We start from the raw sequence: 25,735 nt of genomic DNA, 5'->3' as shown, positions 1-25,735 counted from the left end.
TGAAATAAAATATGGGTTAATTTTTATTTCTTTATTAATGGATTTGTCTTCCCTGTGTGGAATGCACTCATGACCAGGGAATTTACTCATTATTCAAGATAATTAATTTAAAGCTAGTTAACCTGGGATACGGAAGAACATGCTTTAATTAGGATGGAAAAATTAAAGTTATGATTTTTTTAGAAACTCAAATTTAATTACTATTTAATAAATTAACCTTGACATACGTTATCATGTTTACTGAATTCATGATGTGTTTAGTTAGCAAACTCTGTTCCCACGTTGTTAATGTAGGTGGAAGGATTCTGTAGAAAATGTGTGTTTGATAACAGCATGGGCACATTATATCAATGACAATATCATTTTACTTTCTAATTAAATAAGTCTTACTGATATTTAAATTAATTAAGGAAAATAATTTCTTAATGAGACTAAAAATCTGGGTTCTGTAAGACACCAAACCAGTGATTGTCCTATAACTTAATTATTTTGGGGTACTTCTATTCATTCTTGTGTTACTTAACGTACATTGTTTTTGGCATTACTTTCTAGATTCAATTCTATGCCAATAATGTTGGACAAGTTTGTCGCTCCACTGTGTTTCATTCAATTATTCTAATCTGCCTTGCCTTCTTAACCTTTGATACCTCTACCTAATTAAAAAAAATGTTTCTCAGTTGTTTTGAGTATCCACAGGTATTTACTAGAGAAAATCTAGATTGCTTACTTTTTTTGTGGGAAGCAGGGTTTCTTGAGTTTTTGTTCTAAATTGCTCTCTTCTGCTTTTAATAGTTTTCCTATTCTGAAATAATGGTTAATCCATCTGCCTTATAAATATCTTCAAATTACATCATTCCTTAATTTTCTGTATTCAAAGATTATCCATGACTCAGTTAATTTAATATTTAATATATTCATGATGAAATACTTACCAAGGTGTTTTCCAGATAGGCAAAAATTATTTATTTACTTATTGTTTATTTACTAACTTTCTCTTCCTCTGATTCTGGTTTTTCAGATTAAGAAGATAATCTAGTAACACACACAAAATGCTGGTGGAACGCAGCAGACCGGGCAGCATCTTTGGGAAGAAGTACAGTCGACGTCTCGGACTGAAGCGTCGACAGTGCTTCTCCCTATAGATACTGCCTGGCCTGCTGCGTTCCACGAGTATTTTGTGTGTGTTGCTTGAATTTCCAGCATCTGCAGATTTCCTCGTGTTTGAGATAATTTAGTATATTTTTCTTGGGTTTCTGCATTAAATCCATTTTGCTATAGTTCTGCCCACTCTCTTGTATGTTCCAATGCTGTTTCTTGTTCCTGTCTACTTTTCCTCCAAACTTACTGTCAGCTGGATAGATCACTCTATTTTATTGAAGTTCAAAATAAATATGAGACACGGTTGAAAGTGCAGATGGTTGAATCTGGAGCAACAAACAATCTGCTGGAGGAAATCAGTGGGTGGAGGAGCATCTGTGGGATGGGGAGAGGGGGAAGGAAGTGCTGACGTTTCCTGTGGAATCCCTGACTTGGGACTGAATGTGGAGAAGGAAGATGGCCAGCAGAGGCGAGAGAGGAATGGCCTGAAACTGATTGGTGAATAAGGATGGGTGAAACATAATGGACAGATGCAGCCAGGTTGGTGAAGGAGAGAGTACTTCACCCTCTGGATCCTGGATTCATCAGTGTTACAGTAATTTCAACATCTAATTACCCTTTTTATTGATACCTATGTTATGGCCCCATAATGGGATGGCAGATTTTAATTGTGGCTACATTGATGGCAGTGCTATCCACAAAACCCAGCATTCATTTTCCAGTGGGTAAAATTCTTAAACAAGATCACAATAATTTAAATTTAGTTAACTTAGTGACTAGCAAAATCAGGGCAATTTTATTTTAACTCTGTAGTTCACTGTCAGGAATAGATAAAATTTAGTCATGTTAAAATGGATAGTGTTCTGTCATGTTTATCCTTTCACACAAGGATCTTAATATCAAAGGTTATTGAACTTTGTTGAAGTACTATTTAAAAAAAGCACTAGATGACTCAATTTTTATGGAATGCTTTCTCAGGCTCCCTACTTTCCAAAGGTCATTATCAACTCTCACCAATGTGACCAGATTCACCAGTGATTCTTTTTTCTAGAAATTCAAAAATAAAGTTTTGAGAAATATTGTGGATGCACTTGAGAACTAAAATGTATAGCTAATTAGAGGAAATAAAGGTTATGTAGCCAATAATGAGATATTTTACGAAGTTGTTTTCCAATTTCTTTGCTCTGCCTGCCAGAAATCTTGTTTTGAGCTAAAGTTCCTCATTTTTATTTTTTTTTCAGGAACCTTTCAAAGAAATATCAGCCAAAAAAGAATTCCAGAGAAGAGGAGGAACAAAAGTGAGTGCTCCTTTCAAATCCCCAATTATCAGTACAATCAAACACAACTTCAGATGCAGTAAAAGCATCCAGATACATCCTGTGTTATCCTTGGTTCTACTTTAACTTTGCAAGCTGTTAAGATTAGATCTGCTTTATATGTATCATGTACATTTAAACATCTAAACATACAGTGGAATGTGGCGTTTTGCATCAACACAATCCAGTGCTTGGGGAAGCCCACAAGTATTAACACGCTGCCAGCACCGACATAGCATGCCCACGGTGTAAAATCTTTACATTACGTCTCCATCTAAATGTGCAATCATAGTAATTTAGAATAACTTATAATAAATAGAACAGTCAATGTAACATAAATCAGTGTGAGTTAATCACTCTGATGGCCTGGTGAAAGAAGCTGTCCTGGAGCCTGTTGGTCCGTCCTGGCTTTTACTGGAAGTTGTGTTTGTTGATTTGTGTGTTAGGACTGTTCCGCAGGAAATACTTGTGTTTGCCCCAGTGCACAGAAAGAAACATTGCTGAGAAAGTATGTCTCAGAAAAGGTAGCTAAGTGAATGTTGGCCTGCTAATACTTTTGCAGTGAAAAACAATTTTAACCATCAGCCTCAATTATTCATGGAAACAGTTATGTCAGTTCTTAACTGAAGGAAAAATTAAACTTTAAGAATTACTTGATGATAAGGTTTTGTTCCCCTGTATCTAAGATAGGGAGAAATTGGATTTACTTTTGATCCCTTTTCCGCCTCTTTGTCAGAGGCCTACTTTTGGTTTTGAATTCCAGTTATGATGGATCTGAGCTGCAAACAATTAACAGCATAATATTAAACCTCCTAGTGAGTGGATTAGATGTTCAATAACTAACAATACTATTTCAAACTTGATCAGTCAAGTCTCGCTCACTGCTAACATTCCTGTTAAATCATAATGAAGGCTGGGGTTAATAATTTTTAAAACACTTTAGAGAAAAGTACAGAGAAAACAAAGAAAACCATTAAAGGCAATTTAAAAGTGTTAGAGCACAGCTTATTCCATTAAATTGACATCAGTGCCTATGTTTCAAAATTGCAGCTTTCTTCTGAGAAGCTGCTGATATGCCTAATATTAGGGAAATCCTTTATTTCTCCTTTTGTAAAAACAATACTTCTTATTTTTGTTTTGTTGAATGAAGTTGATGATAGTATGGCATAGTTAATTGAGTGATGGGCAGCACTGTAAGTTAATGTTCAGTTGTCAAGCATGTTCAACTTTAGTTCTGCTTCAATTCCAGTATTGAGTGAAATGTTGCCTGATGATATGAATTGCTAAATGCATTTGGAGGAAGTTGTGCAATATTCATAACATAATTTTAGGATATTTGGAAGCCTAGTGTGTTCAATCACAAACGTGATAATTTTTGAACTACCTTTACTGTAAGGTTTTCCTTATCATAATCCTGGATTTCAAGATTTAAAAGATTAGGAATAAATTTATTTAGAGAGAACAACTAAAATATAACTGAATATATTTCAGATTCACATCCTGCCGAGCATTTCAAACTCTTCTGAATGAAATGAATGATTATGCAGGCCAGCATGAAGTTATTGCTGAGAACATGAGCGGACTAATATTTGCAGAGCTGGCACGCTATATCCAGGAGCTCAAGCAAGAGAGGAAAATGGTAAATAATTTTACAATTATTGACAATTTGTGAGGTTTTTGCCTCTGATTTCAGTTGTTTTTCGAACAACTGTTAATTCAGATATATATATGTTTTTAGAAATCATTTCTGTAGAAAGAAAACTTATTCTAAATTGGTGAAAGTTTGTTGTGAATTAAGTTAGACTGTGGGTAATTCTCTTTATGGCTTTAATACAGAGAATAAATTTTAAATTGCAAGTTTCAGCAATGTATTCATAAATCAGCTTTTCTTTTTAATGTGAAGCTTTTGCTCATTGATACTCGAGAACAAAATGCTCCTTTTTGTACTTGCTTTTTCACTATACAGTACTGCGCAAACTGGCTGGTATCAGCGCTGGACTTTGAGACAAAAGGTTCAGAGTTCGAATCCAGCTGGCTCCCTGGCCAGAACACGGAACTCAGAACACGAACGCGTCCGTGCCTGGGTTGAGAAAAAAAAACCTGGAGAGGGATGAGCTCCACCAGATTTCAGTTGCCCAAGACACGCTGTATGATGAGCAATCACCAAAAAGAACGGTGCAAAAAGCTTGTCATGACAGCGGCCCGACGACTCCACCAGGAGTTAAGGGATTAAGGGCGTCCAACAAAGGGTCTCAGCCCGAAATGTCAACTGTACTTCTTCCTATAGATGCTGCCTGGGCTGCTGCATTCCACCAGCATTATTTTGTGTGTGTTGCAGGTTTATAGAGTTGATTGACATTTACAAAAATGCATTGCAGATTTGAAATGGGAAAATGTACTATTTTTCTGAATTGAGGATGGGATGAGTTTTAAGTTTATACCCATTCAACTGAAATTTAGTTTTTGTACAAGGAGGTGGATTACCCTAAACAGAAATTATGAGCACTGCTTTACTGAAAGTCTCTCTAGATTATTAACTCACTAACAGATTGCTAATTCATTAACGTGTCTCAGTTTGAAGATGATCTAATGTTTCAAAAATTTAGATGCATTTATTTGGATCTATAGATTCTACACCTGCACATTTTTCATAATTGTATTGGGATACCTGAGGATATGGCAATGAAGTTCCAAAGCAACAGCCAGATTGACTGAATGGTGAAAAATGCAGACAAATGGGACGAGCTCAGAAAGATATACACATCTGAGTTGGCTGAGGGACCTATTTTCATGCAGTATGACTTGATGACTTAATTGAACAAAAAGGGACTGTGGCAGCCCTAAGAATGGCTAAGTAGCAGGAAGTGAAAGCCTTTTTTTAGGACTTAGAGGATAGTGTGTAGTGGTTTCTATTAGGATCTGTGATATAGCTACAGTTATTTTAAATTAAGAACTTGGTCTTCAGTGTGCAAGATGCATTTTCCTCATTTGCAAGAAAGCTGTGAACAGCATAGCTTTAAACTTAAAGGATATATGGACAGGTTGATGAAATGGATTGATAATGTGGCAGAAAAATTCATGCTGGAAAGTGTCAAATTTTCAATTTTGGTGGGAAGAATTAAAGCGATAATATTAAACCTGGGCACAATTATGTAAGGGATCCACGAACCAAGAAATTTGGGGATATGATACCTTTTTAAATGTTTATAGGTTCCTGGCATAGTGCACAAGAAGCAAGGAAGTCATAAACCTTTCTAAAGTTCAAAATTAAAAGTAAATTTATTACAAACAACACACACAAAATGCTGGTGGAACACAGCAGGCCAGGCAGCATCTATAAGGAGAAGCACTGTCGACGTTTCGGGCCAAGACCCTTAAATTTATTATCTTGTCAGTTATATACAACCTGAGATTAATTTTCTTGCGGGCATATTCAATAACCATAATAGAATCAGTGAAAGACCACACCAACCACTGTGCAAGTACAACAAGAAAATAATAATAATTTCAAGCATATGCAATTCTGTTAAGTACACACCATGAAACTTAAATGAAATCACAACCCAGAAAAAATGAAGAAATTATCCCTAAAGAAAGAAATGTTAATCAATTGGAAGAGCATGACCCTCCATGGAAGACATCCCCATGATCTGAAGAGACTAGATGTTGACAAGGAAGCATCAAGTGCCTGGCTCAGAGTTGGTGATCTCTTCCAAGAAGCAGAGGGGTTCCTTGTAGCAACATAAGACCAGGTGGCTAACACAAAAAGGATCAAAAATACATAATAAAAGACAAATTCAAGATGATAAATGCAGAAAATGGCAAGGGAAATCAGAAACAATCCAACACATTATAGGATCCTGCAGGAGTTTAACTCAAACTGATTACTTCCATAGGCACAATCAAGTAGCAAATAACATTCACCAGAATTGTGCTTTAAAATACAGACTCATAACAAACACTTTACTATAAGTGCAAGCCTGATTCAGTTTTAGAGTCAGAGTCCCAAAAATTATATTACTACCTATCTATTTCATAGACAGGACGATCCATAATAACCACCCGGATATAATATTACAGGATAAAGAAGCAAGAACTACTTACTTAATAGACATAACTATTCTAAGCACACATCATATACAGAAATCAGTAAGTGAAAAATGCCAGAAATATGCTGAATTAAAAGAGGAAGTTGAAAGACTATAGAACATGAACAGGCTATACATTGTCCCAATAGTCACTACACAATGGCATTAAACATTTAGACCTACACAGCAATATTTACATAAATCTCCCAGAAAGAATGTTAAACACCTCTAGAACAATCTGAAAGTTCATAGCACTTGAGAAATGAGTGCTCTTGGCTATGTCCATACCAGCTTGAGCTGAGAAAAGATATAAAAATTAAAAATAATAATAAAAAATCAAGAGCATGAGACAAGAGTCCTTGAAAGTGAGTGCATAGGTTGTGGGAGCAGTTCAGTGATGGGCAAGTGAAGTTGAGTGAAGTTCTCCTCTCTGGTTCAAGAGCCTGATAGTTGAGGAGTAATAACTGCTTCTGAACCTGGTGGTGTGAGTCCTGAGGCTCCTGTACCACTTTCCTGATGGCAGCAGCAAGAAGAGAGCATGACTTGGGTGCTGAGGGTCCCTAATGATGGATGCTGCTTTCCTGTGACAGCCCTCCATGTAGATGTGCTGGATGGTGGGAGGACTGGACCATATCAACTACTTTTTGTTGGATTTTCCGTTCAAGGGCATTGGTGTTTCCATACCAGGCTTTGATGCAGCCAGTCAATATACTCTCCACCACACATCTATAGAAATTTGTCAAAGTTTTCGATGTCATGCCAAATCTTCACAAACTTCTAAGAAAGTACAATATTTTCTAAAACAATGGTTTAATCACAGCAGTACTCTTATCAATTTCTGGGTGCCACAATTGGTCAAAATATGAAAGGAAAAGTTGCCAGAAGATAGAGAGTCTGGTCAAGGTGTGATATACAAATAGAGACAATGTATATTATCAGTTTGAGTGGAGTAAATGGTGGAAAGTAAAATTTGGGTAACTCCATTCTGCTTTGGATATTATTGCGTGTCACAAACATAGTATGATAATTTTGTATGTTTCTTTGGCATTTAGTGCATCACAATAGATTTCCAGCATCTACAGAATCTCTTGTGTTTATGATCATCGGGCAGTGGGCCTCACTCACAGATAGAAGTTTCTTTTGAACAAAAGAGCTGGAGATCTATAGTCCAAAGCATCAGTATTGGCATGAGTGAGTAGAATATGAAGGAGGATGACAAAAGAGCATCTTGCCAAGTGTAGAGATCAGGAACGACATGGAATAATGCTCCTGGCATTACTGCTGGTTGTGTGGATGGCAAGTTGAGTTGAGTTGCTGGGGGAGGCAGAAATATCAGGAGCATTGTGTATTTGTTAATTAGTTAGAATCAGAATCACTGCTGCATAGAAGAAAGCTGTTTGTGCCACCAACAGACACCCATCACTGAACTGTTCCCACAACATACATACTCACTTTCAAGGACTCCTCAACTCACACGTTCTCAATATTTATTGCTTATTTATTTATTTGTTTCTCTTTTGTATTTGCACTGTTTGTTGTCTTTTGCACATTGTTTTCTTTTGTCTGTCCTGATGGGTGTGGTCTTTCATCTGATTCTTATGGTTCTTGGATTTATTACTGAGTAAGCCCACAAGAAAATGAATCTTAGGGCTGTATATGGTGCAATGTACTTTGATAATAAATTTATTTTGAACTTTTGACAGTACCAGCCCTTGGTAGAGCAATCCAGCCAGTTGCATTCCCTAAATCTTTTGCCATTATTCTGTCAATTATTTTTCTTTAAGGGCTAATGCAATTTACCTTTAAATCTCTCAATGAATTTTTCCATTAACGTATAAAATAAAAATGCACCTATTTATCTTTAATTTTCCCTGCATATATTCCAAAGAAGCGTTTTTGGATTTTTTTTGTGTGTGTGTCAGTAGCACTACACTAAAGCAGGTTATTGGTCCTGCAAATGTTGTATTCATTTTGGTTTTGAAGCTGTCATTGAAAACCAAATACATAATTAATTTCCACCTCCAGCTACGAACTGTGCGCAGACTTCTTTCAAGCCAGAAGGAATTAATCAGTACCTCCAAAAGCTGAGTGGGAAAAGGCATTTCCCACTGAGCCAAAAGGTCCCATATTTGAACCTGGTCTGTGCTGAATTAGCAAATTGTTACTTGGGCAACAATGAGCTGCTGCATTTGAACTCAGTCTCTCTCACACAGGGAGGGAAAGATAAACTGTAATTCTTTGTCTGCATTTCCAATGGTATGCACCTCATCATACAAAAACACTTATCTAGTGTCCTTTGATGTGGAATGAGTGGAATTATTTTTTTAAAAGGATATTCAAGACTCCACATGGAGTGTGTGTAGAATCTGTGTCATAGAGTTTCTAAGAGTGACCATTGCTTACAATGTTTAATTTATATTCTATTGTTTAAGTGTTTTCCATTGGTAAACACTTCAACAATTTTCCTCTCCTATTTTCTCAAGTTGTCTATTGAAGACAGTAATTCTATCTGAAATGTTGTACTAATGCATTTTTGTCTTAAGTATTTACATGTAACCACTGTTAATGAGGAGCTAATGGGTGTTGTTGACAAGTATTTGAGAGCATCACATCAGTTACTCTTTTGTCTTTAATCTGCAGATAGGTGCATTGCAGCATACTAGGAACCTTCAACCAAATTTATCTTTGTATGATCAAGTACTGAATTTTAGTAAAATAGGTAACTTAATTAATAACATAAAGTTACTGAAAGATTTTTTAACTTATCCATAATTTTCTAAAATTTTATTTGTTTTAATTGAGATTGCTAAAATGTTTTATGTTTCAGACTTTACAATTGCATTTAAATATTATTTTTGAAAATGCTATCACAAACAAGAGAAAATCTACAGATGCTGGAAATCCAAGCAACACACACAAAATGCTGGAGGAACTCAGCAGGCCAGACAGCATCTAGAAAAAGAGTATAGTTGACTTTTTGGGCCGAAACCCTACAACAGGACTGGAGAAAAGGCTGAGGAGTAGATTATAAAGTGGGGTGAGGGGAGAGAGAAACACAAGGTGATTGGTGAAACCTGGCGGGGGAAGGATGATGTAAAGAGCTGGGAAGTTGATTGGTCAAAGAGACAGAGGCCATGGAAGAAAGAAAAAGAGGTGGGGGAGCACCAGAGGGAGGCGATGGGTGGGCAAGGGGATGAGGTGAGAGAGGGAAAAGGGGATGGGAAATGGTGAGGGAGGGTGGGGGCATTACTGGAAGTTTGAGAAGTCAATGTTCATGCCATCAGATTGGCGTAAAGCAGAAAGTAGGGGGGGAGGGAAAGATGTGCTTCGTGGTGGGATCCTGTTGGAGGTGGCAGAAGTTTTGGAGAATTATGTCCACCCCCAAAGCACATCTTTCACTCACCCCCTTCTGCACTTCTGCTTTCTGCCGGGGTTGCTCCCTACCAAACTCTCTTGTCCACTCGCCCCTCCCCACTGACCTCCCTCCTGGCTGGCAGTTATCCTTGCAAGCGAAACAAGTGCTGCACCTCCTCCCTCACTACCATTCAGGGCCTAAACAGCCCTTCCAGGTGAGGCAGCACTTCACCTGTAAGTCTGTTGGGGTCATATTCTGTGTCCGGTGCTCCCGGTATGGCCTCCTGTGCATCAGTGAGACCTGATGTAGATTGGGAGACAGCTTTGCCGAGCACCTATGCTCCGTCAGCCAGAAAAAGCAGGATCTCCCAATGGCCACCTGTTTTAATTCCACTTCCCATTCCCATTCCGATATGTCCATCCATGGCCTCCTCCACAGTTGTGTTGAGGCCCCACTTAGGTTGGAGGAACAGTCCCTTGTATTCTGTTTGGGTAGCCTCCAACCTGATGGCATTAACATTGATTTTTCAAACTTCTGATAATGCCCCCCACATCCCTTCCTTTACCATTTCCCATCCCATTTTCCCTCTCACCTTATCTCCCTGCCAGCTTCGCCTCCCTCTGGTGCTCTTCCCCTCTTCTTTCATCCTTCCTCCTCCAAGTTTCACCTATCACCTTGTGTTTCTTGCCCAGGCTGCCCTCGCCCAGCTTTTAAATCTACTCCTCAGCTTTTTTCTCCAGTACTGCCGAAGAGCTTAGGCCCGAAATGTCAACTGTACTCTTTTCCATAGATGCTGCCTGGCCTGCTGAGTTCCTCCAGCATTTTGTGTCTGTGATGTTTTGAAAATGCTATGCTGCTAAAACTTCATTTTTAGATTGAACTGTAATGTTAGCTTGGAATTTGATCTTTTGAACTGGATCAAGATGGAATCTCATATTTGCTCAGGGTGAGAGAAGAGAGGCAAAAGAGCTGTGTGGGAAATGGAACAGACTGATTGAGAACCTCGTCAACTTTGGTGGAGGAAAAGTAACTGTTAAGGAAAGGGACGTACTGATGTGGAAAATGTTTTGCATGTGCTGATAATGATGAAGCTAGAGAAACAGGACAAATATAAAGAAGCAGGGTGGGAAGAGGTGTACTTGAGATAGCTTAGGGAGTCTGTAAAATTGCAGTAGATTTTACACTGGAAAAACTAAATGCAGATTGGTAATAGTTTTACAGAACACCTTTGCTCAATCCATAGGGCGAACCTGAGTAAGAGACATAGAACAATACAACACTGATACGGGTCCTTTGGCTCACCCAGCCAGTTGCAATTTCTTTCATTCAAACCATATCCCTTTAGCCATGCCCTTCTATGTACCTACTCAAGTACATCTTATTGTATCTGCTTTAACCACTCTTTCTGGCAGCTCGTTCCATCTACTAATCACCCTTTGTGTGAAAATGTTGCATCTCAAGTCCTTTTTGTATCTTACCCTCTCACCCTAAATTTACGCCCCCTAATTTTGCTCTTCACATCCCTGGGGAAAAGATTGTTACCATTCACCTTAATTTGTGCCTCTCATAATTATAAACATTTCTGTAAGGACACCCCTCATTCACCTAGGTATCAAGGTATAAAGATTTAGGCAACACAGACAAAAATGTTGGTCAGCAGGCCAGGCAGCATCTATGGAAAAGAGCACAGTCGACATTTCAGGCCAACACCCTTCAGCAGGACTGGAGGAAAATAAAGATGAGGAGTCAGAGTTAGAAGGTGTGGATAGGGGAGAAAGAAACACAAGATGATAGGTGAAACTGGGAGGGGGAGGGGAAGTAAAGAGGTGGGAAGTTGATTGGTGAAAGAGATACATGGCTGGAGAAGGGGGAATCTAATAGAGAGAGGCGATGGGCAGGCAAGGAAATAAGGTGAGGGGGGGAAAAGGGGATAGAGAATGGTGAAGGAGGGAGGGGGTGGCATTACTGGAAGTTTGAGAAATTGATGTTCGTGCAATCAGGTTGGAGGCTACCCAGATGGAATATAAGGTTTTGCTCCTCCAAACTGAGTGTGGCCTCATCGCGATAGTAGAGGAGCCATGGGCTGACATGTCGTAATGGGAAGTGGAAGTAAAATGGGTGGCTGCTGGGAGATCCCGCTTTTTCTGGCAGATGGAGCATAGGTGCTTGGCGAAGCTTCTCCCAATCTACATCAGGTCTCACCGATATACAAGCCCGTGGTAGGGAAGAAGGAGGTGTAGGGGCAGGTGTAACATTTATTCCCTTTGCAACGATGTGAAGGAGGAAGATCATTGGTGAAGGACGAGTGAAGAAGGGAGTCACGTATGGAGCGATCCCTCGCAACGCAGAAAATGGGGGGGATGGAAAGATGTGCTTGGTGGTGGGATCCTGTTGGAGATGGCAGAAGTTACAGAGGATTATGTGCTGGACGCAGGGGCTGGTGGGGTGGTAGGTGAGGACAAGAGGATGTCCCTGGTGGGGTAGCGGGAGGATGGGGTGAAGGCAGACGTGTGCAAAATAGAAGAAATGAGGTTGAGGGCAGCATTGATGATGGAGGAAGGGAAGCCCCTTTCTTTGGAGAAGGACATCTCGTTTGTTCTAGAATCAAAAGCCTCGTTCTGAGTGCAGATGGAGATAGAGGAATTGAGATAAGGGGGTGGCATTTTTACAAGTAGCAGGGTGGGAATAGGTATAGTCTAGGTAGCTGTAAGAGTCAGTGGGTTTGTAATAGACATCAGTGGATAAGCTGTCTCCAGAGATAGAGACAGAGAGATTGAGAAAGGGGAGGGAGATATCAGGAGTGGATTAGGTAAATTTGAGGGTAGGGTGGAAGTTGGAGGCAAAAGTGATGAAGCAGCACCAATGCAGTTGTCGATGTAGTATAGGAAGACTGGGGGAATGGCACCGGTGTAGGCTTGGGACGGACAAAAAGGCAGGCATAGCTGGAACCCATGGGAGTGCCCATGACTACACCTTTTTTGAAGGAAGTAGGAGGAGCCAAAGGAGAAATTTCTGCTAGATGGATTGTCTTGGTGGTGGTGGCAGGGACCCGGTTGGCTCTGGTGTTCAGAAAGAAACAGAAAGTTTTGAGGCCTTCCTGGTGGGGGCCAGATAAAAATCTAGCCTTTCACTTAAGGCCTCTAGTCCTAGAAATAACCTTAAATTTGTTTATACTCTTTCTAGTTTAACCACATCTTTCCTACAACAGGTTGACCAAAACTATGCATATAGTATTCCAAGTGCAACCGTAGCAACTACCTATACATTTGCAACATAATGTGCCAACTCCTATACTCAATGGCCTGACTGAAGGCTGGCATGCTAAATGCCTTTTTCACCACTCTGTCTACCTGTGATGCTGCTTTCACAAAGTATAGACCTGTACTCCTACGTTCCTCTCCCTAGAGTTCTACTATTCATGGTAGCTGTTGCTATGAGTTTAATTTTCCACCACACTGTGAGTGTGCCCTTTTTACCTTCTGAACTCATGCACTGTTACAATGAAGCCTGACACAAACTTCTGACTTCTTCCCATTTGTCACAGTAGAGTCTCGGGGGGCTTAAACAACAATCTCAGATAACCAATCTTTTTGAATATATTAGAATTTGTAACTTGAACTCAATTTTTCTTTCTTCTTTGCTGCTGATTCAGCTCCTCGATAATTCATTTTCCATTGTGTCGATTCTTAGCAACTGATAAGTACTTAACCTCATGTTCTGCATTCTTTTCTCTCGTGTTGCCATTCAGTTCCTTTTATTTATGCTTCTTCCAGACAGACGAATTGTGAATAACCAGCTTACATCAGCCTTTCTTGGCTGAGACAAACACCTTGTGACATTTATTCTGTCTTGGTCTGGACCTTAAGACAGACACATACCCCTCCCTAACCCCATTTCTCCTACTGTTCCTTCTGTGTAAAGCACACTTATTTTCTAACTTTACCAAGTTCTGATGAAATATTAACTCATTTACCACAGATGCTGGCTGACCTGCTAAATATTTCCTAACCACAAAGTACACCACAGATACTGTGGTCAAATCAACACATACAAACAAGCTAGATGAACTCAGCAGGTTGGGCAGCATCCGTTGAAATGAGCAGTCAACATTTCGGGCCGAGACCCTTCATCAGGACTGAAGAAGGAAGGGGCAGGTGCACTATAAAGAAGGTGGGGGGAGGGGGAAGGTGCAGGTGAACAACCAATCAGAGGAAAGATCAAGGTGTTGGGGAGGGGAAGCAGGGAGGGTATAGGCAGGAGAGGTGAAGAAGGAATGTAAGGGTAACTATGGGTAGTAGAAGAAGGCAGAATCGTGAGAGAGGTGATAGGCAGCTAGGAGAGGAGGCAGAGTGAAAGTGTGATAGGGGAAGGGAGAGGGAGAGAATTACTGGAAGTTGGAGAATTCGATGTTCATACCAAGGGGCTGGAGACTACCCAGACGGTATATGAGATGTGGCTGCTCCAACTTGAGTTTGGCCTGTATGGACATATCCGAATGGGAATGTGAAGGAGAGTTGAAGTGGGTGGCAACTGGAAGATCCTGTCTGTTGTGGTGGACAGTGCAGAGGTGCTCGACAAAGCGGTCCCCCAATCTGTGTCAGGTCTCGCCAATGTAGAGGAGGCCGCATTGGATGCAATAGATGAGCCCCACAGACTCACAAGTGAAGTGTTGCCTCACCTGGAAGGACTGTTTGGAGCCCTGAATGGTGGTAAGAGAGGAAGTGTAGGGACAGGTGTAGCACTTACGCTTGCAGGGATAAGTACCAGGTGGGAGATCTGTGGGGAGGGACGTGTGGACCAGGCAGTCGTGGAGGGAACGATCCCTGCGAAAAGCAGAGAGGGGTAGAGAGGGAAAGATGTGCTTAGTGGTGGGGTCCTGTTGAAGATGGCGGAAGTCGCAAAGGATAATATGCTTGATCCGGAGGCTGGTGGGGTGGTAAGTGAGGACAAGGGGATCATGGTCCCTGTTGTGGTGATGGAAGATCACAAGACAAAGGAGCAGAGGTAGGCCATTTGGCCCATCGAGTCTGCTCTGCCACTCCACCATGAGCTAAACTATTCTCCCGTCTAGTTCCAATTTCTGGCTTTTTTCCCATATCCCTTGATACCCTGACTAATCAGATACCTGTCAATCGCCTCCTTAAACACACTCAATGATTGGGCCTCTACAGCTGTATGTGTCAACGAATTCCATAAATCCACGACCCTGTGGCTGAAAAAATTTCTCCTCATCTCTGTTTTAAATGGGTGCCCTCTAATTCTAAGACTGTGACCTCTTGTCCTGGACTCACCCACCAAGGGAAACAGCCTTTCCACATCTACTCTATACAACCCTTTCAACATTCGAAATGTTTCTATGTTTCTATGAGATTCCCCCTCATTCTTCTATACTTTAATGAATACAATCCAAGAGCCAATACAATCCAAGCAGGATGGGGTGAGGGCTGAAGTGCAGGAAATGGAGGAGATGCGGGTGAGGGCATCATTGATGACGGCAGAAGGGAAACCATGATTCTTAAAGAAAGAGGACATTTGAGATGTCCTGGAATGGAAAGCCTCATCCTGGGAGCAGATGCGGCGGAGACGGGGGAACTGGGAATAGGGAATTAGCATTTTTACATTTGGCAGGTTGGGAAGAGGTATAATCAAGGTAGTTATGGGAGTCAGTGGGTTTATAGAAGATGTCAGTGGACAGTCTGTCTCCAGAGATGGAGACAGACTCAAGTTAGAGGAGCAACATCTCATATACCATCTGGGTAGTCTCTAGCCCCTTGGTATGAACATCGAATTATCCAACTTCCGGTAATTCCCTCCCTCTCCCTTCCCCATCACACTTTCACTCTGCCTCCTCTTCCAGCTGCCTATCACCTCTCTCATGATTCTGTCATCTTCTACTACCTGTAGTGCTTTCCCCTTACATTCCTTCTTCACCTCTCCTGCCTATCCCCTCCCTGCTTCCCCTCCCCCACTCCTTGATCTTTCCTCTGATTGGTTGTTCACCTGCACCTTCCCCCTCCCCCCACCTTGTTTATAGGGCCCCTGCCCCCTCCTTCTTCACTTTGTCATATGCTTTTTGTAATGATGCTCTCTGTTTTGTATTATGAATGGCTGACTTTAGAATCTAGAGCTTGATGAAATTGCATAAATTTATGCATTTTTCAAGCATTACTTTTGTTAAAATGTGTATTAGGAGATGCATTGGTCTGAAAGGGATAAGACACAACCTGTTTGTTCCTGTAAGAATAAGAGACCAGGCTAACAGATTTAGGGAACCTTAGTTTTTGAGGAAACTTAAGGCTCTGGTATACGAAAAGAAGGAGGTGCATACCAGGTATAAGCAGTTGGATCAAGTAAAGTGCACAAGAGTAAGAAATGCAAGAGAAGACAAGGGACAAATCAGGAGGCTAAAAGAGGAGATGAGGTTGCTTTGGCAGACCACAATATGAAACAGAATCCCAGGGCCTTCAATAGCTATATTAAGAGCAAAAGGATAGCAAGGGATGAACTTGTCCTCTTGAAGATCAGCATGGAAGTGAGAGATGGGAGAGATCGTAAATGATTTTTTTACCTCTGTATTTACTCAGGGGACAGACAGAGTCTATTGAACTGAGGCAAAAAAAGTACTTAAGTCATAGACTGTATCTAGATTAGAGAAGAGGAGGTTCTTGCACTTTTGAGGTGAATTAGGGTGGATGAATCCTCAGGGCCTTACAAAGTATCCCCGTGAAGCTTATAGGAGGCTAGTGCAGAAGTTACAAGGACCATCACAGAAATATTAAAAATGTCCTGAGCCCACAGGTGAGGCGCCAGAAGACTGGAAGATGGCTAATATTGTTCAGTTGTTTAAAAAAGGTTCTAAAAATAAAATGGGAAAATATAGGGCAATAAGCCCAATATCAGTCGTGGGTAAATAGTGAGAAGATAGTATAATACTCCAGATAAACAGTGGATCCTGGTTAATTGGGCTATCAGTTAATCGGGGCATGTTTATTTGGGACAACTCTTAGGAACAAAACCTAATTGAGAAAGTAGCTGGGATTCCTTTACTTTATTTGGGACACTTTGCCACATTATTGGGACGTAAGAACAGAAGACTATTGCTGAACAGTTACACCATGCTTGAAGCAGACACTTCTTAAATAGTGTCAATTGCATGTGTTTATGTTCAAAAGCAATGATTTTTGTCACTTATAGTTGGCTGAGAAATAAGCAATAATATGACTCAGAGCTGTTTTGCTCACTGCAGTTCCAAGCATCCAGGCTTAGAGATGCTAGAAACAGCTGGAATTGAAAATGAAATGATTTCACTACTTCAACAAGTTTGGGACTTTGAAGAATTTGAAGGCATCGACAACAATCTTGAATGTTACAATAAAGTTGAAGATTTGGCGGACACAATCATTGAAAGCATTGTATGAAGGTAGTCTGTTATCCACACCAGTGATCTGGACCATTTGGGGGGAAAAGAGCTGAAAAGTGGCAGATAGAATTCATTGCAAACAAGTGTGAGGTATTGCACTTTGAAAGACAAACCAGGGTAAAACTTAAACAGTAATTTAGGGCTGTGAGGTGTACATTAGAACAAAAAGATCCGGGAATACAAATTCTTAATTCCTGGAATAGGACATCACAAGTGAAGAGGATTGTAAAGGCAGCTTTTTGCACATTGGCCTTCATAAATCAGAACTTTGAGTACAGAAATATTGATGTTACGTTGAAGTTGTATAAAATGCTGGTGAGGCCAAATTTCAAGTATTATGTGCAGTTCTGATCACCTACCTATAGAAAATAAATCAATAAGCTTGAAAGAGTGCAGAGTACATTTATGCAGATGTTGCTGGGATTTTTGAGGATTTGATATACAAGGATGGGTTGAATAGGTTAGGACTTTATTCCCTTCAGCACAGGAATATGAGGTGAGGTCTTATAGAGGTCTACATAATTGTGAGGGATATAGATAGGGTGAGTGCATGCAGGCTTTGTAACATTTAAGAGATATTTGGATAGGTACACGGAAGGGAGAGGTATGAAGGGCTGTGATCAGGGTACAGGTAGATTGGACTTGGCAGAAAACCAGGCTGGCATAGGCTACATGGGCCAAAGGGCCTATTTCTGTGCAGTAGTGCTCTATGATTCTAAGTTTAAGTAAATATAATTTGGTACTTTGATCCTAACTAAAAGTTAACTATTTATTGAGAAATCGGTTACATTTTATTTAAAGGAACTTTCTGTTTAAGCAGGACTACTCCTCGGTGGCTCCTGAATATAACTTTCCTGATTACTGATTATTCATGTGAGATTCTGGGAAAATGAATGCTATTTTGCTTTGTTAGAACATAACTTGCATCAGATTCTATCTTCACCCAGAAATATTTTCAGCTGCACCTTCTCCTTTAAGGAACATTGGACGGCTATCCAGAAAGGGGGTCCAAGCAAGTTCCCCCCTCCTCCCCAGCTAGATGCCAAGGCTCGTTTTTGCACTCTGACCGCTCCTTTTGCTGAAAAATGCTTTACAAGTACAGATGTGAGATTTAACCACTGTTTTTCTTTAAACACTGTAAAATAACTATATGATCATTTTGGGGGACCGTATTGGTTGGAACCATATTAGTAGCAAATAGTCACATGCTTTGTCATGTGCTATTGTTCTCTGCATTTCAGCAGTGGAATACTGTATCCCAGCATGGTCAGCTCACATGAAGCTGCTTGATGTCCATACACATGAAATCCACCCTCTCTTGTCTTAAAGTATGTAACTCTCTCTTGGCTACCTGTGCTATACAACATTAACAGCATATGTGGTAACCCAGTTCTGAAGTGCTTTGTTTTTTTCTCCTACCTGTGTGCATCACATTGTTTGATCCCAGCTGCTGCCTTTACAGCCAGACAGCTCTGCTGATCAAAGAAAAAGCAGTGGCTGGCAGATCCAGCCCTGGACTTCTTCCACATTGAACTCCCATTCAGAGTCCATTCAGTTTGATTGGTCTCTGTTCAAGTGGCTGCTCTTAAGATATTTTCAGATGACTATCATATTTTCTGATCACAAAATATGGAATTAACCAATTCAGATGGACAATACAACAGTAATATATTGTACAAATGTGGATGATTCAAATGATTTCTCATAAATATCTTTATTATATTGGGACAGTTCAGTTGAGTGGACTGCATGTCCCATTATTAACTATTATTTATTGATAAGGTACATCAACAGTATAACAATTATTCCCTTAACTATTAAAAGGTCCATGCTTGACATTTCACTTGCAACAAAGTGGAGGAAGTATACAAAAGTGTTTTTTTTATATATGTACAGTGCCTGTAAACAGTGTTCACCACCCCCCCTGGAAGTTTTCACGTTTTATTGTTCTACACCATTGAATCACAGTTGATTTAATTTGGCTTTTTTCACATGGATCAACAGAAAAGACTTATGTCAAAGTGAAAACAAATTTCTACAAATTGGTCAAAATTTATTAGTTATTAAACACAAAATAATTGATTGCACAATTATGCACCCCCTTCAAGTCAGTATTTAGTACATGCACCTTTGGCAGCAATTACAGCCTCAATGTGTGGATAGGTCTCGATCAGCTTTGCACATCTGGACACTGCAACTTTTCCCCATTCTTCTTTACAAAACTGCTCAAGCTCTGTCAGATTGTATGGATATCGTGAGTGTACAACCTTTTTCAAGTCTAGCCACAAATTCTCAATTGGATTGAGGTCTGGAATCTGATTTGGCCACTCCAGGGCATTAACTTAGTTGTTTTTAAGCCATTCCTGTGTAGCTTTAGCTTTATGCTTGGGGTCATTATCTTGATGGAAAACAAATCTTCTCCCAAGTCGCAGTTCTCTTGCAAACTGCATTAGGTTTTCCTCCAGGATTTCCCTGTATTTTGCTGCATTCATTTTATCCTCTACCTCCACAAGCCTTCCAGAGGCTGCTGCAGTGAAGCATCCCCATGGTGTTGTGCATCACACGGTGGAATGTTTGCCTTATGCCAAACGTGGCATTTAGTCTGATGGCCAAAAAGCTCAATTTTGGTTTCAGTAGGCCACAGAACCTTTTTCCAGCTGACTTCAGAGTCTTGTGCATGTCTTTTGGCAAACACTAGCTGAGATTTCATGTGAGTGTTTTTTTCAACTATGACTTTCTCTTTGCCACTCTTCTGTAAAGCTGCAACTGGTGAAGCACCCAGGCAACAGTTGTTGTATGTGCATTCTCTCCCATCTCAGCCACTAAGTATGTAACCGCTCCAGGGCTGTCGTAGGTCTCTTGGTGGCTTCCCTTGCTAGTCCCCTTCTTGCACGGTCACTCAGTTTTGAGGATGGCCTGCTCTAGGCAGATTTACAACTGTGCCTTATTCTTTCCATTTCACGATGATCGACTTAACTGTACTCCAAGGGGTATTCAGTGACTTGGTAATGTTCTTGCATCTATCTCCTGACTTATGTTTTTCGATAACCTTTTCACACAGTTGCTTGGGGTGTTCTTTTGTCTTCTTGGTGTTGTTTTTGCCCGGATACTGAGCCAGGTGTATTTTTACTACAATCAATTGAAACACCTTGACTGCACACAGGTGAATTCCATTTAACTAATTACGTGACTTCTCAAACCAATTGGCTGCACCAGTGGTGTGTCATATTAAAGGGGGGGGGGTGAATACTTATGAAATCAACTATTTTGTGTTTTATATTTGTAATGAATTTAGATCACTTTGTAGAGATCTGTTTTCACTTTGACAGAAAAGAGCCTTTTTCTGTTGATCAGTGTCAAAAAAGCCCAATTAAATCCACTGTGATTCACTGTTGTAAAACAATAAAACATTTAAACTTCTAAGTGGGGGGGGGGGTGAATACTTTTATAGGCACTGTAACTGAAGAAGAACTTAATCAGAAATCACAACACTGAAATTATTTCATGCCAGGTCTTGATAGCCTGAACCTCTGGCCTGGAATTACCATCCATAAATCCCTATGCCTGCACATAGTTTATCTGGATGTGAGTGGCATTCTAATTGGTCTGTCTCCTGAAGTTTGGCAGCATGTTATTACTGGTTTACATGGCCTTGGTTGCGGAGAGTGATGGAAGTTGAAGTAAATCATTTTTTTAAAGGTAGCTGAAAACACTTAAACATTCTTAATGAACCAGGGAGTGTAAATAAAAGTAAGGATTTTTAAAACAAGTATTTAGACTTTTCCTTTGCTTGCTGATCGTATAGAAATCAATGGGGTTTTGGATCCTATGCTAAATGTACATTTAGGGTCCGCTGGCAGAGTGAATGGACATTGCCAACCTTTTGATTCCCTTGAGAAAATGTGGGACAAGTGTGAGATAATGCACCAATTCTGGTAGGATGTACAGAATAAATGGCAGGGACTTTGCGATCATTGATGTACAGAGAGATCTTGGGGGTGCAAGTCCATAGCTCCCCCAAAGACATAGCACAGATGAACAGAATAGTGAAAAGGGTGTCTGTTGGATTACCTTGATAAGTTGAAGAATTGAGTATAAGATTCAAGTCTTCTTGTTGCTGTCCTATGAAATACTTCTCAGACCACACAGAATATGTGATGGTTCTGATCACCACGCAACAGGAAGGATGTGGTAGCAACGGACAGACTGCAAAAGAGATTTACAGGATGTTGCTTGGAGAGAGGGGGAGTTTGGGTAGGCTGGGTTTATTCGTGCTGTAACTTGGCTGAGCAGTAACTATCTTGAGGTTTATCAAATCATGAGGGGTGTAGGTGGTATAGATCATCAAATGGCATGGATTTAAAGTGAGAGAGGAGGAACTTAAAGGATATCTGAGGCTACATTTTTCAAAGAGGCAAATGAATATCTGGAACAAGCTGCCGGTGGAGCTGGTGAAGAGAAATACATTAGACTGCTTGAAAGGTATTTGAACAGGTACTTTGATAAGAAAGACACAAAAGGAAATATGCTAACTGCAGACAAATGGATTTGGAGTGGTAGGTGAGCATCACGGTCGGCATGATGAGGTGGAATCTTCTGAAGAACCCATTTTGGTGCCATGGATTTGACAGCACATGTGCTGAGATCTGGGGCATATTTCACTTTCAAGTGGTAAATTGCAGTGCTTCCAATGGGAATATTTGGGAAATGTCCAATTTGGCCAAATGAAAATCAGAAGAAAACCAGAAAACTGAAATAAAAACAGAAAATGCCAGAAACCATCAGAAGATTGGGCAGCATGAGCAGAAAGAGAAGCAGTTAATGTTTTACAGACTACAGACTGTCAGAACTGGGAAATTTAAAATAGTTTAGTTTTTAAGTTGTAGAGTGGAAAGGGGTGGGATCGATCTGATGAGGAGAACGTGTCTGAAGGCTGAGGCCAGGGTTGCCATGGGTGTATACTTTAAATGATGGCAGCTGGTTAATAGATTAAAGGTGGCAGAAAGAGAATGAGCAAACATAGGTAAAGGAGCATAAAAGCTGCACGTTGCAGAACAGACTGCAGGGAAGTTCTACAAGACAGAAATGTTAACACTGTCATTTTTCGAATTGTTTCTCATGACCACAATGGATTAGGCACACAATTTTGCAGAATAAATTCTCATCTCTTTTACAGACTAGTTTAAATAAAAATATTCTGTGCAAAGCATGTGGTAGTCCTCTGCATCTTCTTTGAAAATCAATACTATATTTGATGGTGTCATAAAAAGAGATGAGATGTCCCAAGTAGGCAAGTTTGTATGACTAGAATGTTGGCATAATCATTTGAAATCAGACTTTAAAGTTATTTTCAACCTGTACGTGGCCTTTCGACGGTGTCAACAGTGCATTACCAAGTGGGATTCCTTGCAGGTCGGCAGCGGTTATTTAAAAAGGGAACTTCGAGAGCGTTTGTCCATTGTACGTGGCCTATCAGCGGCTATAACTGGAGTACCAATCTTGAGTTAGATAGCAGGGAAGTTCAGGCATAAAAGGGAGACTCTGCCTAGCAGTGCGGTCATCGACGAAGTGATCTGAGGCAGAGTGGTAAGGCTTTGGCTCATTCGGGCTTCAGCGATAACAGGTCAGGGCAAGGTAAGTTACCTGTGAGGAATAGAAACAGGAAGTATATCTGTGAGGCCGGTGTTCTGTACTGGGTGTCAGATATGGGAAGTCTGGGAGACTCCCAGTCTCCTGGACAGCCACATGTGCAGCAGGTGTGTTGAGCTGCAGCTCCTTGGGGACCAGGTTGGGGAACTGGAGATGCAGCTTGATGACCTTTGTCTGGTCAGGGAAAGTGAGGAGGTGATAGAGAGGAGCTATAGGCAAATAGTCACACTGGGGCCTCGGGAGACAGATCAATGGGTAACAGACAGGAGATGGAAGGGCAGGAGTCAGCCCTGTGACCATCCCCCTTAACAGTAAGTACTCTTGTTTGAGTACTGTTGGGGGGGGGGGCCTACCTGGGAGAAGCAATAGTGGCTGTGCCTCTGACACAGAGTCTGGCCCTGTGGCTCAGAAGGGTAGGGAAAGGAAGAAGGCAGCAGTATTAGGGCACTCTATAGTTAGGAGGTCAGACAGGCAATTCTGTGGATACAGGAAAGAAATGCAGATTGTAGTTTGCCTCCCAGGTGCCAGGGTCTGGGATGTTTCTGATTGCGTCCACGATATCTTCAGGTGGGAAGGAGAACAGCCAGAGGTTGTGGTACATATTGGTATCAACAACATAGGTAGAGAAAGGGAGGAGGTTCTGAAAATATACTACAGGGAGTTAGGAAGGAAGTTGAGAAGCAGGACCACAAAGGTAGTAATCTCAAGATTACTGCCTATGCAACTCGACAGTGAGAATAGGAATAGGATGAGGTGGAGGATAAATGCGTGGCTGAGGGATTGGAGCAGGGGGCAGGGATTCAAAATTCTGGATCATTGGGACCTCTTGGGGCAAGTGTGACCTGTACAAAAAGGAAGGGTTGCACTTGAATCCCAAGGGGACCAATATCCTGGCAGGGAGGTTTGCTAAGACTATTAGGGAGAGTTTAAACTAGAACTGCTGGGGGTGGGAACTGAACTGAAGGGGTAGTTGGCTCACATATAGAGAAAGCTTGGAGACAGTGCAAGAGGGAGGATAGGCAGGTGATGGAGAAGGGATATGCACAGACCCATGGTTTGACATGTGTCTATTTTAATGCAAGCTTCGTGACCAAAGCAGGTGAGCTTAGAGTGTGGATCAGTACTTGGAGCTATGATGTTGTGGCCATTACAGAGACTTGGATGGCTCAGGGGCAGGAATGGTTACTGAGAGTGTCAGGCTTTAGATGTTCCAAAAAGGACAGGAAGGGAGGTAAAAGAGGTGGGGGCATGACACTGTTGATCAGAGATCGTGTCACAGCTGCAGAAAAGGAGGAAGTCATGGAGTGATTGTCTACTGAGTCTCTGTGGGTGGAAGTTGGAAACAAGAAGGGGCCAATAACTCTACTGGGTGATTTTGATAGACCACCCAATAGTAACAGGGACATTGAGGAGCAGATAGGGAGACAGATTCTGGAAAGGTATAATAATAACAGGGTTGTTGTGGTAGGAGATTTTAATTTCCGAAATATTGACTGGCATCTCCCTAGAGCAAGAGGTTTAGATGGGACGGAGTTTGTTGGTGTGTTCAGGGAGGTTTCCTGACACAATATGTAGATAAGCCTACAGTAGGAGAGGCTGTACTTGAACTGGTATTGGGAAATGGACCTGGTCAGGTGTCAGGTCTCTCAGTGGGAGAGCATTTTGGAGATAGTGATCACAATTCTCCCTCCTTTACCATAGCATTGGAGAGGGATAGGAACAGACAAGTTAGGAAAGCGTTTAATTGAAGTAAGGGGAAATATAAAGCTATCAGATAGGAACTTGGAAGCATAATTTGTGAACAGATGTTCTCAGGGAGATGATCAGGGGATATATGTGTGGCGTTCTGCATAGGTACATTCCAATGAGACGGAAAGGATGGTAGGGTGCAGGAGCCGTAGTGTACAAAGGCTGTTGAAAATCTAGTCAAGATGAAAAGAAAAACTTGCAAAAGGTTCAGAAAACTAGGTAATGATAGGGATCTAGAAGATTTATAAGGCTAGCAGGAAGGAGTTTGAGAATGAAATTAGGAAAGCCAGAGGGGTCTGTGAGAAGGCCTTGATGAGCAGGATTAAGGAAAACCCCAAGGCATTTTACAAGTATGTGAAAAGCAAGAGGATAAGATGTAAGAGAATAGGACCAATCAAGTGTGACAGTGGGAAAGTGTCTATGGAACCAGAGGAGATAGCTGAGGTACTTAATGAATACTTTGCTTCAGTATTCACTACAGAAAAGGATTTTGGCAATTGTGGGGATGATTTACAGCAGATTGAAAAGCTTGAGCACATAGATATTAAGAAAGAGGATGTGCTGGAGCTTTTGGAAAGTATCAGGTTGGATAAGTCTCCGGGACCGAATGAGATATACCCCAGGCTTCTGTGGGAGGTGAGGGAGGAGAGTGATGAGCCTCTGGGAATGATCATTGCATCACCAATAGGGATGGGGTAGGTTCAGGAGGTTTAGAGGGTTGCAGGTGTTGTTGCCTTATTCAAGAAAGTGAATAGAGATAGCCCAGGAAATGATAGACCAGTGAGTCTTACTTCAGTGGTTGGTAAGTTGATGGAAAAGATTCTGAGAGGCAGGATTTATGAACATTTGGAGAGGCATGATATGATTAGGAATAGTCAGCATGGCTTTGTCAAAGGCAGGTCATGCCTTACAAGCCTGATTGATTTTTTGAGGATGTGACTAAACACATTGATGAAAGTAGAGCAGTAGATGTAGTGTATTTGGATTTCAGCAAGGCATTTGATAAGGTACCCCATGCAAGGCTTATTGAGAAAGTAAGGAGGCATGGGATCCAAGTGGA

At 41.0% G+C, this 25,735-nt stretch overlaps 1 protein-coding gene across 1 annotated transcript in view; it reads left to right on the top strand.

The window, feature by feature from the left end:
- Nucleotides 1-25,735, top strand: part of fnbp1b (formin binding protein 1b) — a 210,662-nt gene that overhangs the window by 67,479 nt on the left and 117,448 nt on the right. The window contains exons 3-4 of the mRNA XM_073052772.1: nucleotides 2,340-2,396; nucleotides 3,906-4,053. Coding sequence (XP_072908873.1) covers nucleotides 2,340-2,396; nucleotides 3,906-4,053 — 205 coding nt within the window. The remainder of the gene's footprint in view (nucleotides 1-2,339; nucleotides 2,397-3,905; nucleotides 4,054-25,735) is intronic.

Source organism: Hemitrygon akajei, chromosome 7, assembly GCF_048418815.1.
Source record: "Hemitrygon akajei chromosome 7, sHemAka1.3, whole genome shotgun sequence".
Classification (NCBI taxonomy): domain Eukaryota; kingdom Metazoa; phylum Chordata; class Chondrichthyes; order Myliobatiformes; family Dasyatidae; genus Hemitrygon; species Hemitrygon akajei.
This window is presented reverse-complemented; position numbering and strand designations above follow the sequence as displayed.